This window comes from Ictalurus punctatus, chromosome 19 (genome assembly GCF_001660625.3).
Source record: "Ictalurus punctatus breed USDA103 chromosome 19, Coco_2.0, whole genome shotgun sequence".
NCBI classification, from domain to species: domain Eukaryota; kingdom Metazoa; phylum Chordata; class Actinopteri; order Siluriformes; family Ictaluridae; genus Ictalurus; species Ictalurus punctatus.
This window is the reverse complement of record NC_030434.2, coordinates 13422253-13437186: the sequence shown is the minus strand read 5'-3', so window position 1 is coordinate 13437186 and position 14934 is coordinate 13422253. Positions and strand designations below refer to the sequence as shown.

Below are 14934 nucleotides of genomic sequence, written 5' to 3'. Positions count from 1 at the left end.
ATACAAATTTCAGGGTTTTCCAGGAAAAATTAAATAAAAATAAAATAATGGTATTAACAGGCTCTCAAAAAAAAAAAACTGAGCTGCTCCTTGTGGCTGGAGTGGTACTCTCAAGGGTACACTGCTTGCACACTTTACTATGAATCTTTTACCTAAAAAAGGTGCATGTAGTGTAACTTTATATAAAACTTTGACTTAAAACATGTACATTCATGTATGTTAAATTAAATTGCTTTGAAAGGTGTACCATATCCACATTTCCAGGTGAAAGATACATACAGAAGGTACAAAGGCGACCCAGGAAAGGTAGTTACAATTTAGTAGCCTAATAAACTGAGAGAGAGAGAGAGAGAGAGAGAGAGAGAGAGAGAGAGAACTGTTCACAGAATGCCCAATATTGATCACCACACGTGCGCGCGCGCGCACCCGTGTGACCTTACCGCAGTAGGCAATCAGCAGGCTCGCGAGCAGCAGCGCAGCCCAGAAGCTCGCGCTCATTCTCGGCCACGCGACCGCGTCCTCGCGCTCAGTCCGGTGTCTGCGCGCCGCAGCCATCCGCCAGAAGCCGACTTTCTTCAGCAAAACACGAGACGGTAGAATGAATGTTTCACCAGCCTTTCCCCCTCTCTGCGGGGACGCGTCTCTCTCCGCAGGTAATTCCTAAGAAACACATGGCGGGAATGGACTCGTCACCTCAGTTCATGAGGCGAATCAAGAGAAAACGAGACCTCTCTTGGGTTTCCTCAGGTGAAGGGGAAAGAAAAAGTCTCTGAAGTGTGTCAGTGTTCAAATGTACAGATGTAAAGAGTGTGATCCCCCCAAAAAATAAAGAAATAAAACCCAGGTCAATTTAAACACCAGTTTAGACCACAAAACATGTTTGCGAGGTGAAGATGAAATCAGATGCCGCAACGTCGTTACCTAAAGCCGGCGGAAATACACCTGAGGGAGCGGGAGGACTGTGAGGAAATGGCGGTGTCGGATTTCTCAAACCCGTCTCCTCCCCAAGGATGTTTAAAAAAAAAAAAAAAACCCTCAAAAATCCCGAAAGCGAATCATTAACCGAGTCCAGAGCTGATAAGACCGGAATAAAACACCACGCCGGGATGCGCCAAGGCAATGCTCAAGCTCCTAAAGGAGAGGGAAAGTGTGTGTGTGTTTGTGTGTGTGTGTGTGTCCAAAACGCAGGAATGTAGCGCGCGCAGCGGTTCATGCGCACACTGACAGAAAAGCGCGCGAACACACGGAGAGTTTATTAAAACTTCACTTCCGCCGCCACGTTTCCGGCTCCCACTGGTGTAAAGAAAATGTTTGACGCAGTTTCGTCCTACGTTATTCCACTGAATTATTTCGTGTGTGTGTGTGTGTGTGTGTGTGTGTGTGTGTTCAGCAAATAAAGGCGCCGGGACCCCACCCTTTTTTAAATTTACTTTAAAAAGACACACACGCTAGTTAGGGATTTTGCATCTGTCTGGTTCCGAAAGTAAATTTGGTTTCGATGGTAAGTGGCATGTCAGTGCCACCAGTAGTCTACAGCAGCAGGAATCAACTAGTGGACCGTGGTCTGGATGTGGACTGAGCAAAATATTCACTCGACCAAATAGATACTTGAAAATATACTGTAGCAGAGCTTATCCTAATATTCAGTAGTGTGCAAAAGTGCACAAGCAAATAAATTCTGGAAAGCAAAGATACCTTCAAAAATAATGAAATTAAATGTTTCTGCAGTAAAACTGTAGTAAATGAAACAAAGTCAGTATTTGGTGTGAGAGCCCTTTGCTTTTTTTTTTTTTTTTTTCTTTAAATGTGCAATTAGTGCAGTTTTATAAAGAAATGGGCTGTAAGTTTTATTGAGCATCTTGCAGAAGCAGCCACAGTTCTTCTGGAGACTTTGACTGTCGCAATCGCTTCTTATTTCTGCAGCAAAACAGAATATTTGGAGACGAATGGACGGTGATGTATCAGTTTATTCTCCACACATCAAATCCTTATATGTTCAGAGTCCATAGCATTCGTCGAAAGTGGTAACATTAAGCACCATGACAAAAAAAACAAAAAAACCTTCATGTTATAAGATATAATGGTGTGTAGTAAGATGAAAACACACAGACAGTATAATTAGAGATAACATCAAATGTTTTCTGATGCACTTGCATGATGGTTATTTTCATTATTTCCCACTGGAATTCTTTTACATGGATACGTAATCCATCCTGTATTCTGCATGAAGAAAAACAGTATTGTGTTATCAGGAGAACGCTGCAAGACTTCGAGGCCTGAGGAGAGTGGCTGAACATGATGCTGAGTTTCAGCACCACAGCAGGTGGACAGCACCAAAGAACATTCACACTCTCACGTTTGTTCATTTTTCCTCAACTGCTGTTGAACACATTCTCAGTTTTTGCTGACTTTTCGAATGTAAGTTATTTCCCAGACAATATAATCACCCTTATGTTCTCAGTTATTTTGTTACATAATATTCTGAACAATGCCAGAAAGATTTTTTAAGAAGGAACAATATAAGCCTGTTTTAAAATAGAAAAACCAGTGCACGGTGTGTTTGAGAGCTCGGCTGTTTGCCAGGCACATTACTGGCACCTTGCACTAACAGCACACACTCACTGCATTAATCCTGTCCAGGAGCCCTTCATATGTTTGCATTGCATCAATAACAAATCCCTAAAGGTGGGCATGAGAGAGTCTCATATCCAATGCTGTGTGTGTGTGTGTGTGTGTGTGTGTGTGTGTGTGTGTGTGTGTGTGTGTGTGTGGTTATGGAAATTTGCCTTTGACAGACCTCTGACTTGGCAGACTTGGCAACCATTACTGTGTTGCTGTAGGATTGACTTAAATATAATTTCTTCCACAACAAGTGCCTGATAATTTTATGTGAAATAATATAATGTGCTTCCCCAAACATAACTAGACTTTTATTCATGATGATGGATTGTTGCTGGAATACTTTTTGCATGCAAGTCTTATTGAGGCATTGGTATTAATAGATTTTGGTATTTTCAGATGAGCTTTTTTTTTTTTTTTTGCTGAGTACGGTGACAGCATGAATGTTTTGGTCCTGGTGTATAATAGAGTCCCGAGGGAGATGTGACTCTGTTGATAGCATGGCATTGCAGCGAAGCAGATCTTCTTTTGTATAAATAAAATAGAGTTAGGATAATAGTTACACACCAGGTGGATGCCAGGCTGTGATTAAAAAGCTTGTAGCACGTGGTAGCTGAGTGGTTAAGGCTTTCCACATGTAACTGGATGGTTGTGAGTTCAAACATGACTGTTAATGCTGAGCAGTTTAGACTTTTGGATAAAAGCATCTTCCAAAGAATATGTCTAGCGACTCCACACTACGAGCTCTGTCCAACTTGCTGGAATTTACAACTGTATAACGTTCAGGCATTATAAATAACATCCTAAATACTAGGCAGATTATTATTACTTTCAAATGTTTATTGCACCATCTTGATGGCTCAGAATTCATGTCTCTTCACTGCAAACCTGCATCACATTTACCACAGAGAATGAACTCTGAGCATGCAGATTGTTACAAATGTACCAATCAGATGATTGTGTAATGCAATAATGCATAAAGTTAATTTCATATGGCTCGAGGTTATATTTGTTTATTATCAATGTGCTCTCTATGAGGCCTAGCTGAATGCTTTGATTTATGCAGATTGCTAATTATCTCATTACACTGTTATTCCTTGCAGTATTTTATACAGTTACTAAATGTGTAATTGTCTGTAAAATACTCTAACTTCAGCATACAGTACCAAACTTTAATGTGTATTGCATTTAAAATCACAATATTGGATTCATCACAGTATGAATTGTTGACTAACTGAGCAACAAAGTGTCAAGAAGGTGGACAACATTTTATTTTATAGATTCTGGAACCAACAGGACCAAATGCATATACAATTTGTGCTAAATTAATCTTAACCTGCTACTACTAGTGGGGGGAATGAAATGGTTTATCAAAGCCATCATCATCGATACATGACCGAACTAGAAAGTGACATTTGATATACTTGGTTATTTCGAGTACATAGGTACTTAATAGTTATAGATATTTAAGGGAAAAAAACAACTCATTAAAGTGCAAAATTTCCATATCTCAGTCTGTCTGTATCAGTAGAGTGCTAACTAGCTAGTTGTTTAATGCTAGAATTGATTGTTAGCTATCAGTCCTTGCTACAGTTAGCAACACTTTTAGATATAAATCTTTAAAAAAAAAAAAAAAAACAGAGCGATGATTAAATACTAACCTACTGCCAGTGCCTCAGTCATTAGTAGTAGTAATGTGTGGTTTTAAGAACAGACTGAATAGTTTGATTAAGCTAATAGTTTGATTTTTTTAATGCTAAAATAGAGTAATAGTGTGTAAGTAGCATTCTCATTGCTGCTGGCTAAAAGGTTCTTATATGCACTGCTGCTTAACATAACGTGGTAACTTAAGCACTGCTGCGTTACTTAAGTGATAACATGTGGCTGTGTTTTTAATGATAATTAAAATGATAAACATGGACCCTGCATTTAAGTAGCAAATCTTTAAATATGGAGCTTGAACTGTTATGGTTTTGTGTCTCTGTGACTTTAGAATTGCATAGTGACCATTGATCAGCAAATTCTACCACTAGAAATACAGTGCTCTGAAAAGGTATTTGCCGATTTGCTGATTGCTTCTATTTCTGTATATATCTCATACTAAATTATTTCAGAAATTAAAACATAATCTAAGATAAAACAAAGGCAATCCGAGTAAACACAAAATAACACTTTTTAAATGATAATGTTATTTATTGAAGCAAAAAAGTTATCCAATACCAACTGGGCCTGTGTGAAAATGTATTTGCCCACGTAGTTCCCCAAATCTATGAAACTGCATTCATAATGGGGTTTAGCTGGACTAGACACAACCAGACCTGATTACTGCAAATCCTGTTCAATCACATCAACACTTAAATAGAACTTTTTCAACAGCATGAAGTTGGTTAAAAGGTCTTACACGGTAACACACTATGCCAAAGTTGAAAGAAATTCCAGAAATGATGATGAAGAAGGTGATTTGAAATACATCAGACTGGGAAGGGTTACAAAGCTATTTAAAAGGCTCTGGGACTTCAAAGAACCACAGTGAGAGTCATTATCTCCAAATGGAAAGACTCGGCACAGCTTCCCCGAAGTGGCCGACCTTCCAAGATTCCTCCAAGAGCACAACAACTACTCATCTAGGAAGTCACAAAAGAGCCAAGGACAACACCAAAGGACCTACAGTACTCTCTTGCATCAGTAAAGGTCACTGTTCATGAGTCCACTATCAGAAAGGCACTTCTTGCTCATTTATTACACACACCTGTGTCTTGTTAATACTGTAAACAGTCCCTGTATAACCCTTGTTTTGCTTGTGTTAGGACTGTTAATACATACAACATAGACTTGTCTATGTACTCCAAATTCTCTAGTACTGTATCACACTGGAGCCAGATGCAGAAGATGAGAAACAGTCTTTTTCAGTCTTTTTCAAAATCATTGTATCACTGTGTCTGAAATTGATCACTTACTTATTCTATACATTTTTCATTTATAGCATTTGACAGACACCCTTATCCAGAGTGACATACAGTGCCCTTCACTAATATTGGCACGCTTGGTAAATATGAGCAAAGAGGGCTGTGAAAAGTTGTCTTTATTGTTTAATCTTTTGATATTTTGTTAAAATCACAAAAAAAAACACCTCCCTTTGCCAAGATAACAGCTCTGAGTCTTGTCCTATAATGCCTGATGAGGTTGGAGAATACATGGCAAGGGATCTGAGACCGTTCCTCCATACAGAATCTCTCCAGATCCTTCAAATTTCAAGATTCACGCTGGTGGACTCTCCTCTTCAGTTCACTCCACAGGTTTTCGATGGGTTTCAGGTCAGGGGACTGGGATGGTCATGGCAGGACCTTGATTTTGTGGTCAGTAAACCATTTTTGTGTTGATTTTGATGTATGTTTTGGATCATTGTCCTGCTGGAAGATCCAACCACGGCCCATTTGAAGCTTTCTGGCAGAGTAGAATCTTTTTTCTTGAAACCCTTCGAAACAACTTGTGGTGATGTAGGTGACTTCAGATTGTAGTTTTGGAGACTTTCTGACCCCAAGACGCAACTAACTTCTGCAATTCTCCAGCTGTGATCCTTGGAGATTTTTTGCCCACTCTAACCGTCCTCTTCACAGTGCGTTGAGACAATATAGACACAGGCCCAATGATTCATAACATTTCCAGTTGACTGGAACTTCTTAATTATTGCCCTGATGGTGGAAATGGGCATTTTAAATGCTTGTGCTATTTTCTTATAGCCACATCCCATTGTGTGAATCTCAGCAACCTTTTGCCGCAAACAGGAAGTAATGGTTTAACAATTTCCTTTTCCTAGTCACCCACGTGTACTAAAAAATGTAAAATGTCCATGAGAATATATTTTAAATATATTTTTCTCACATGAATTCATAGGGGTGCCAATAATTGTTGCACACCTATATTTAACAAATATTTTTTGATAAACCTGTGTTGTGTTTTCAATTGTTTGATATCCATGAGAGCAGAGTATTTTTGTGAATTTTTTGAAGAAAAGATAAAAAGGTTTCAGCCTTCTTTGATACAGCTTGGCGGTGCTAAGATTTGAACTCGTGACCTTTTGATCAGAAGTCCTAAGGTTAGGGCTCAGTCTTAACCACTGAGCAACCACCACCACATAGAGCATTAAAGGAGATACAGTAAAGGAGAAACTGAACTGAATTTCAGAAAAAAATGACTAGTGAGTGCTTCAGATATGCATCGTCGTGACCTACTGTTACAATTTGAACATTGCATATTGCTTAGCAACAAGAAACTGCAACATGTAGGAGTATTAAGCACAATTTTCAACTAACTAACAAGTATCTATTGGCATTACTGGTCATAATAATACAGAACTGTTGAATTTTCCATTGTGATTGGTCAGAAGGTTTTAATTCATTTTATATATCAGCAGCACTATACTGTACTGTAATTTACATGGCTGTGGTATAAGCGCAATAAAACATATTCAGACATGCTGTTATTGGATCAACTTTGCTGTGGTAACAGCAACTCCGCTTTGCACCGGGCTGCATCACGTCACCTAGTCATGGATTATTTTCCTATAACTGCATGCCCCTCGTGTTTTTTAAAAATTTTATGGATGTGGCCTGTATTCATCCTACCAAGGAAATTTCAAGCTGAAAGAAATCACTAAGCATTTTGGTACAGTACTTAATTGTTAAACAATGTGCATTAGTTGTGCACAGGATTTACAATGCACTATGGGTAATAATATAATCCACTATGCATGGAATTGAATTTGTTCACTGAAAATTTAGACAGCGCTACAAAATGGCTGCACCCAAATCAAAGCAGTAGACACGAGCAAACAAATTCAGAGACAACATAGAGCTGAATATGAAATGTCTCCCTACTCCCTAAGTACTGCATTACACAGAATGTGAAATAATGGCTCATACACAATGTTTCTACTCATGCAAGGAAAGGATAAGACACAAGAATAAGGATAAATGCACTAAGTGTAATGAAGAATAATAAGATTTATAAAAAAGAAGGATGTGGGAATAAAGAATAGAGGGTATGGTCAAGGCAAAGGTAGCAGAGAGCATTTAGAGGAGGAGAATTTATGACTGGTTATTCCGGGTTCCCAAACACTACTGGGTGATTAGGATATATTCTAATTAATCACAATCAACAAGAAAAATAAGGACTTTTTATTTATTTAGGGAAGAAATCATATCAATAGACATACCGTCAAAGCCTGACAAGACAATACATGGATATAAAATTTTGTACATATGACCTCTACGTTAAAAAAGACTTATATAGCAATAATCAATAAAGCAATATATAGTGTAGGAAAGAACACACACTTTATTTCAGAACACAGTCATTATACAGTATTTACATGCCAGTTCACCAATGAGGCCTTTCAGTCCGTACAGGAGTTAGTTTGTGATTGTTGCGGCCAAAAATGCTTTTTTGCTTGTATCTTTCTCATTTGTAAGTCGCTTTGGATAAAAGCGTCTGCTAAGTGAATAAATGTAAATGTAAATGTAAAAATGTTTGATTCTGCTGTGAATTTGTTCAAAAATTTGCGATGCAACTTGTGGAATGTTTTTGTGCTTTTTTTGCGGAAAACTAGTTAAATTGGCGAAATTGCAATTACATGAAATTGTCTTGCATGGTCTTTCACAACGATGTTTACTGGTAAATGAGAACTTTTAGTTGTTCGACACGTGAATCGAAGAGAGCTTTGGCTGAATGCACTTTGTGATGACGTCACATGACGCGTCTTGGAAAATCTGCGGTATGAGATTGAATCTCTCTCTATATAATGACGATGATGATAATGATGCATAGTCCCAGTATACTAACATTAGCAATTCTCTGCATCCTAACTGATACCCCTAAAGTTTCTAACAGATACAAACTGATACAAACAAATCTTGATCTATAGAGATCTGGAGTGAAACCAAATTCAATACCTTGTTGCTCCTACACAAAATCAAATTGATATTCTATCTGTTATTTCCACACCTACTGTAATTTATGTATTAATGTGAATGTGTGGTATAGAATTTAGTTGCTGTTCTCGGGTGTGTATGTGTGTGTGTGGGTGTGTGTGTGTGAGATAGAGAGAGAGAAGAGGTGTGCATGTAGCACTCTGATGCTCAGTGGTAGTGCTAGGCAATGCTATACTTAGTGGGGAGCCTCTCTTGATGTGGCGCTTTGTGATCATCTCAACATTGACCTTTCTCTTCACTCTGCCTTTAATCTTTTCTGTGCCAACTCCCTCCTCTTGATTGGTGTTGGGATTTGACTTTGAACTTCTCCAGTGCCACTTTTTGTCTCTGCTCACTATGTCTTTCTTTCTCTTTGTGTTTTTGCTGTGTCACTTATTTATTTCTTTTTGCACAAAGTAAAGCTACAGTACTCATATCATGTGGAACAGAGGCTGAATTATGCTGAAGAGATACTTAAAACCTTAAGGTAAAAGTATTAAAAGGTGTCAGTATTATGCAGTGCTTCGACAACAAATGATTTCAAACAATAACAAAGCAATTGTAGGTATAGGTGTATATAACTCCGGGTTATTCCTGAGTAAGATGTTAATTGAGTGATAAGACGGTTGCAACTAGTTATAAGTTAAACAGAATCCAGTCCGAGGTCAGTAGGTGAGGGTCACACTTTTATGTTGTTGTTGTTGTTTGTTTGTTTGTTTGTTTGTTTCCTCTGTCATGTCTGGTATTTAAACTTCCAGCCACTAGCACAGAAAAACCTTTAGATATTACAAAGTGATTTCTCAACATGTTGACAATTGTTGAATTGATGTTAGATTTTATAATATTGTAAACAATTAACAGCTATATTCCAACAAACTGTTTTGTAGAAGGCTTTTTCTTGAAAGCCTCTTCACAAAATGAAATAAACATTTTAATCCTAACACCCAAAAATGCAAATGTATGCATATTTATTTAAGTGAAATGAGGCCTCTTTTGATTAAAAACGTCAGACAGAATACAAAAATACTTGTAAAAATATCAGCAATCAACAAGCAAGCATTAATTGTGATATCTCTTATCAAAATATTACCCTATCCACCTGTAGTGTATTGCCTTAACCTCTGAGCTACCACTGCTATAATACAAAGATAAGAAACATACTTTATATGTCCAAAAGTATATGGGCACCTCACCCTCACATCTTCCCTAAACTGTTGCCACAAAGTTGGAAGCAGACAATTGTATAGGATGTTTTTGTATGCTGTTGCATTAAAATTTCCTTTCAATGGAACTAAGTGGCCCAGCCCAGACACATTGAACAGGTCATATGCTGCATTCATTTTGTTGGTACCATTTTGCTGATCATGTCTAGATTGAATGTCAAATGTTGCCTCAAGGAGCTCAAGCGTATGGCCCTGGATCTTTCATAACAGTGCAAGAGAAAGACATGTCTGTCCATCAAACTAACAAATAAGCCCACATTTACTTTCTCCTTGGGCAAAATATAAAAAGTCTTTGCAAAGCCAGACACTTTTAGATAGAGTTAGGGAGCATGGGCCAAAAAAACAAATGCAAGTAAATAACGTGATGGTGTCTTTTCTTGTATAAGCTTATATAGATTTACTTCAGCAGCCAGAGAGCTGTTCCTGCAGGTCTGACAGATATGCTCTGATATAATATAATAGTGTTATTTCCAGCTCTAATGGAGAAACATTATTGACATGAAAGCATGGTCCCTGATATGGGCCGAAATGTTCTGCTATTATCAAAAAAACAAAAACAAAAAAAAAAGAGAACAACATTGAGAGCATTTGATAGAGAGAGAGAGAGAGAGAGAGAGAGAGAGAGAGAGAGAGAGAGAGAGAGAACTCTGGGGTCTGTTGCATATATTAGTGTTACTCGTATCACTGTATATCACCTAGAATATTTAATCCATCAATTTCACTTCATTTCAAATTTCAATGACTCAAGCTAACATCAAGAAAATTCAGAAGCTATATAACATACTGTAGCACTCACTAAACACAACAGGTCACCGAAATGCTAGTTTCACAAAATGCATTGCTGTTCGATATGTGTATGCAATTGCTGTTTATAATGTTTTGCTTCTTTTAATAAGAAATTGATTAAAAACTAGTTAGTTCATTTAGTGTTTACTGAAGCTAAGAATACAACTGTCAGCCTTTTCATGCTGTCTAGCACTAAAGCAGGAGTACTTTCAAAGAGCACTACCAGTCAGGAGTAGTTGCAACTGGAAAGAGATTTTAAGGACTGCATGAATGTTTGGATAGTTTGTAACCTGCAGTGTTTAAACAGTTTGCAGTTTGCACTTTGGGTAGACTTGCCATTGGGAATTTTAGGAATTTTCCGAGTGGGCTGCTCCATTTTCCTCTGAGTGGGCCACAATGCCCAAACAGTGGGTCCCAGGATCGATCCTCAGATAACTGTCTATGGAGTTTGCGGTGGTGCGATGGTTCTTTCTTTTATTATAGTTAACATTATCTTTAGGCTACATTTGTAATACCTCACCTTCAATACTTCAATCTGTGAGACATGTATTGTACTGTAGACACTACCCAGACACACACTGTATATTGTTCCCTCAAGCACTATTTGTTGGTGTTTCTGAATTTTTTTGCTAATGTAGGAGCATTCTGAATTGGGAGCACCAGGGCTGTCTGATGAAATATAATTCTGAGCCTTTGATTGATTGCTCTAAAAAAATGAGCTGTTTTATTTTTAGCATACATTATTATTCATTTGTTTGCTTTATTTGCTTGCTGTTACATAAAAAAGGTGACTCATAGGGGAAGCCTTTGTCAAGTCCTGCAGAGGAGAAACTGTGCAGTAGTGTCCCCCTATGTCATAATACATAATGGCATTATACACATAAGTTTTGTATAAATGTTCTGGGGCCACTTGAAAGCAAATTCACAGGCAGATTTTTCTTCCAAGTATCCAAGTTCCAAGTAAAAAACGCTATTTAAGTTCTTAAAGGGTTCTTTATGGGTCTATTGGACAATCAAGGGTTTTTAGTTTCTACAAAGGCTTCTGCTTGGAACCCTTGATAGGGAAACACTCTGTTGTAGGGTTATACATACGTAGAACCTTTAAGATTGGCTCTTGAGGGGACAACCAAAAAACCCTTTCAAAGCTTTCAAAGTTTTCTTTAGATTTAACAATCTCAACTGTGTTAATGAGGTAACTTTAAACCAAGACTAATTATTAACCATAATAGCAGTGCTCAAGTGCTAAGCTTGGCAAATACAGTAAGACAGCAAGCTTAATGTACTTTGATTAGAATCTGGCCACAGACCTGATTCAGTTTAGCCTGACTATGACACAGTTTTCTTTACTTTGCACACTGGGCATTTTCCTTGATTACTTCTCAGTAGTGCTGACAGTCACTGTGAAAACAGCTTTACGCTGAAGGCAAATTAAGACAATGTACATGCTGCCAAAAAACAATGTAGGATTTAACTAAGATGGACTTAGGAGCATGCCAGTGTAATCAAACATGCAATCCAAAATGCCTTTCCACCGTTATTCAATGAACATCATATATCTTTTCATATTTCTTTTCCCACACCACTTTCAAATTTATGTTTCTGTGTTCAGTTTCCCTGCTCATGTGTCCATGGGTGTATGTGTAGTTGGTTTGGTATGTGTTTTATGAGGTTTTGGGGATTGCTCAGGGGATGATACATGATCAGGTCTAACAGAATTCCTTGTGAAAATCATTTGCTTTGTGTTTTGGATATCACTCTATTCACACCGGATGGAAGGTGGTTTATTGTCCCACAGCATGATGGAAAGGCTCTTCTCATAAGCCTGTTTTTTATTACAAAAACTTTTAATGGGATCCAGACAATGACAATTATCTGCAGGCAATTCAGTTTTTTTTTTTGAATGAGGTCCCATTAATTGCATTTACACACATTCAAATGAAGTATGTCAAATGCTTTTAGTCACCGATTCCCAAACTAATTTGCATGGTAATGAATAAATTTCTTTGGGATCTGAAATGGTCCCCAAATGCTTTTGGGTTCTGGATGGAATATTATGATCATGTCTTTCTTAGACATTCAATAGTTTCACTCTTTTCATATTAATGCATTACACTGTGTTGTGAAGTTGCGGTTTAAACAAAATGTACAATGACCCACATCATGAGAACTCAATGGAATCATAATTGAAAGCATGGAACGGAAAAAAGCACTCAGATATAGTGCTAGGGAGAGCCGCACCCTTAGCTCAGCCGATCATTTTTAATCTCTTTACAATTAATAAAATACAAAGAAGCAAACAAACAGATAACTAATTACATTCTACATTCAACAAGATCAGAATCTCAATGAGCGGCCAGTTTGCATTCATAAAATAGTCTGTCTGTAAGCTTTGTTAGTTGGCTTCGGGTTAAAATGCATTATATTGTAGATATCATGCTACGTCTTCAATATCTCAAGTCAGAAAGAAGCTTAGAGAGACAGGCCCACCCCTCAAGGTGGCTTCAAAAATTTCATACCTGTCATGTCATGTGTGATGAACCATAACAGGAGACTAAATAGAAATCGCTTTAAGGGATTCAAGAATGCATTTGTAGTATAAGCTAAATACAGCAGTGAGGGAGGAGAGAAAAAAACAAAACAATTTCAGGCTCCAGGCACAAACAGTCTAAGCTTAGCTGGGGCAACTGGGAAATAAATACCTCAGGATTCCCAAGGAAATGGCAAGTCATAGCCATGTGGGTTATCTGTGATGCACCAGAGAAAGAAAAAGAGAGAGAGAAAGAAAGAGAGAGAGAGAGTGAGAGACTGAGAGAGGCATATGGCGGGAGGCATCACTTCCTAATCTCTCCTCATCGCTGTTACTGTGTCAGCAGCACTGGTCTGCAGCAAACATCCCTTTCTCATTTTTCACTTCGCACTTCCATACTGGTCATGATTGTTGCCTAAGCAGAAGTTCCACTGAGAATAAAAGATATAACTCCTCCCCGTAGTGGAGCTCCTCTCTGAGGGACTAAATGCATAAACATGGATAAACATCCTGCATCAAGCAGCTCTAATTACAGCATGCTGGCATTCCGCTCACCTCTAGAAGGATATATCAGAAAGTGATGCTTGAGCTTATGACCTGCTGTCACTTTGTCTTCATAAATTAGCCTGTCAGGAGTTTCTTTCAGCCGCACTTGCACCCGTGGGAGGCCTCAAAGAGCAAATTGAGCAGTCGACCTTCAAATCTAGAAGCCAATCTTAATTTTCCCCTCTGATCAATGGTTGTGATGAAGTGGGAGGATGGGAGCGAAAGCCGAAGAAGAAGAAATCTTTATAGGTTTGCCTCTGATTAAAAGATCCATGGTCAGTGAAGACAGATGGTGAAATGTCTGGATGATATCAATATTTGGTGTTATGTTAAATATCCTGTTAAGTTGGAATAATAATAATAAAACATTTCAATGAACACAATAGACTGACATTCCTTTGTCAGAAATAGCAAGTCTACGTTGCCAATCAAGCAGAATTAAACATAATGGTTCCAGTGAGGAATCATCAATTAATCTCATCCTTTGTTAGATACTCATACATAAGGACTGCTGCTGTAATCATAAAAACCGTGATGCTCATACTGAACATCCTTTAACATGCTTAGTACTGTTTCAATTTATAGTATACAGAATAAAGGTTTAGAATCCCACTATCTGACATCACCTAGTAGAGGATGAGTTCCCTTTCTTCCTCATGTCATCTCAGGGAGTTTTTCATTAAACTCCCCATGAAACCAAAATTGAAACTTTGTGGCTTTTAGTATGAATATGTTAGCCTTAAGGTTGTCTATAATTCACATTTAGAAGATATATACATTCAAAATTTACAGTCTCTCTCTCTACCATCAATACGGATCAACAACTGTAATGACATCAGTCTGCACTTCAGCGTCTCCTCAGATTTTCTGTCCAATCAAATGCGCTTTAGAATCTGAAGTGTCCCGCCCCCAACATTATAAAAATATGTGGTACTAACCATCAAGTATGGCTTAGCACGGGCTGTGTGGTAAGCCAAACACTATTGGCTATTTAAAAAGGGGGAGGAGCCACACAGTTCGTCCCGCGCTGACATCCTGTTTCAATGAAAATTACATCAACACATCGAATGCTGAGCGTTTCCAAGCACTTCAAAGGGACTTAACAGTATTGCCTCTGGCTTGCTCATTAGACATGTAAATCTACATCTGGATTTCTGTAAATACAGATCAAATTGAATTGAATTCAATTCAGAATCAGGATTGTTTTGTGAAACAGACACACTGGATTTATCAGAAGGTTCTAGATTAGTTTTCACTTGCTAGT

The 14934-nt window shown here is 38.0% G+C and overlaps 1 protein-coding gene across 2 annotated transcripts in view; it reads right to left on the bottom strand.

Annotated features, from left to right (window-relative positions):
• tafa5 (TAFA chemokine like family member 5) overlaps positions 1 to 1357 on the bottom strand; it is a 143019-nt gene extending 141662 nt beyond the window's left edge. Inside the window, exons 1-2 of one of the 2 annotated variants that reach the window (XM_017494916.3) lie at positions 922 to 1357; positions 441 to 660 (exon numbers count right to left, since the gene is read on the bottom strand). In XM_017494916.3, the coding sequence (XP_017350405.1) occupies positions 441 to 555 (115 nt within the window). In that variant the 5' untranslated portion in view covers positions 556 to 660; positions 922 to 1357. Of the gene's footprint in view, positions 1 to 440 lie in introns of both variants that reach the window. The other variant, XM_053688329.1, reaches the window with a different exon arrangement.
• Between the last annotated feature and the right edge of the window lie 13577 nt (positions 1358 to 14934).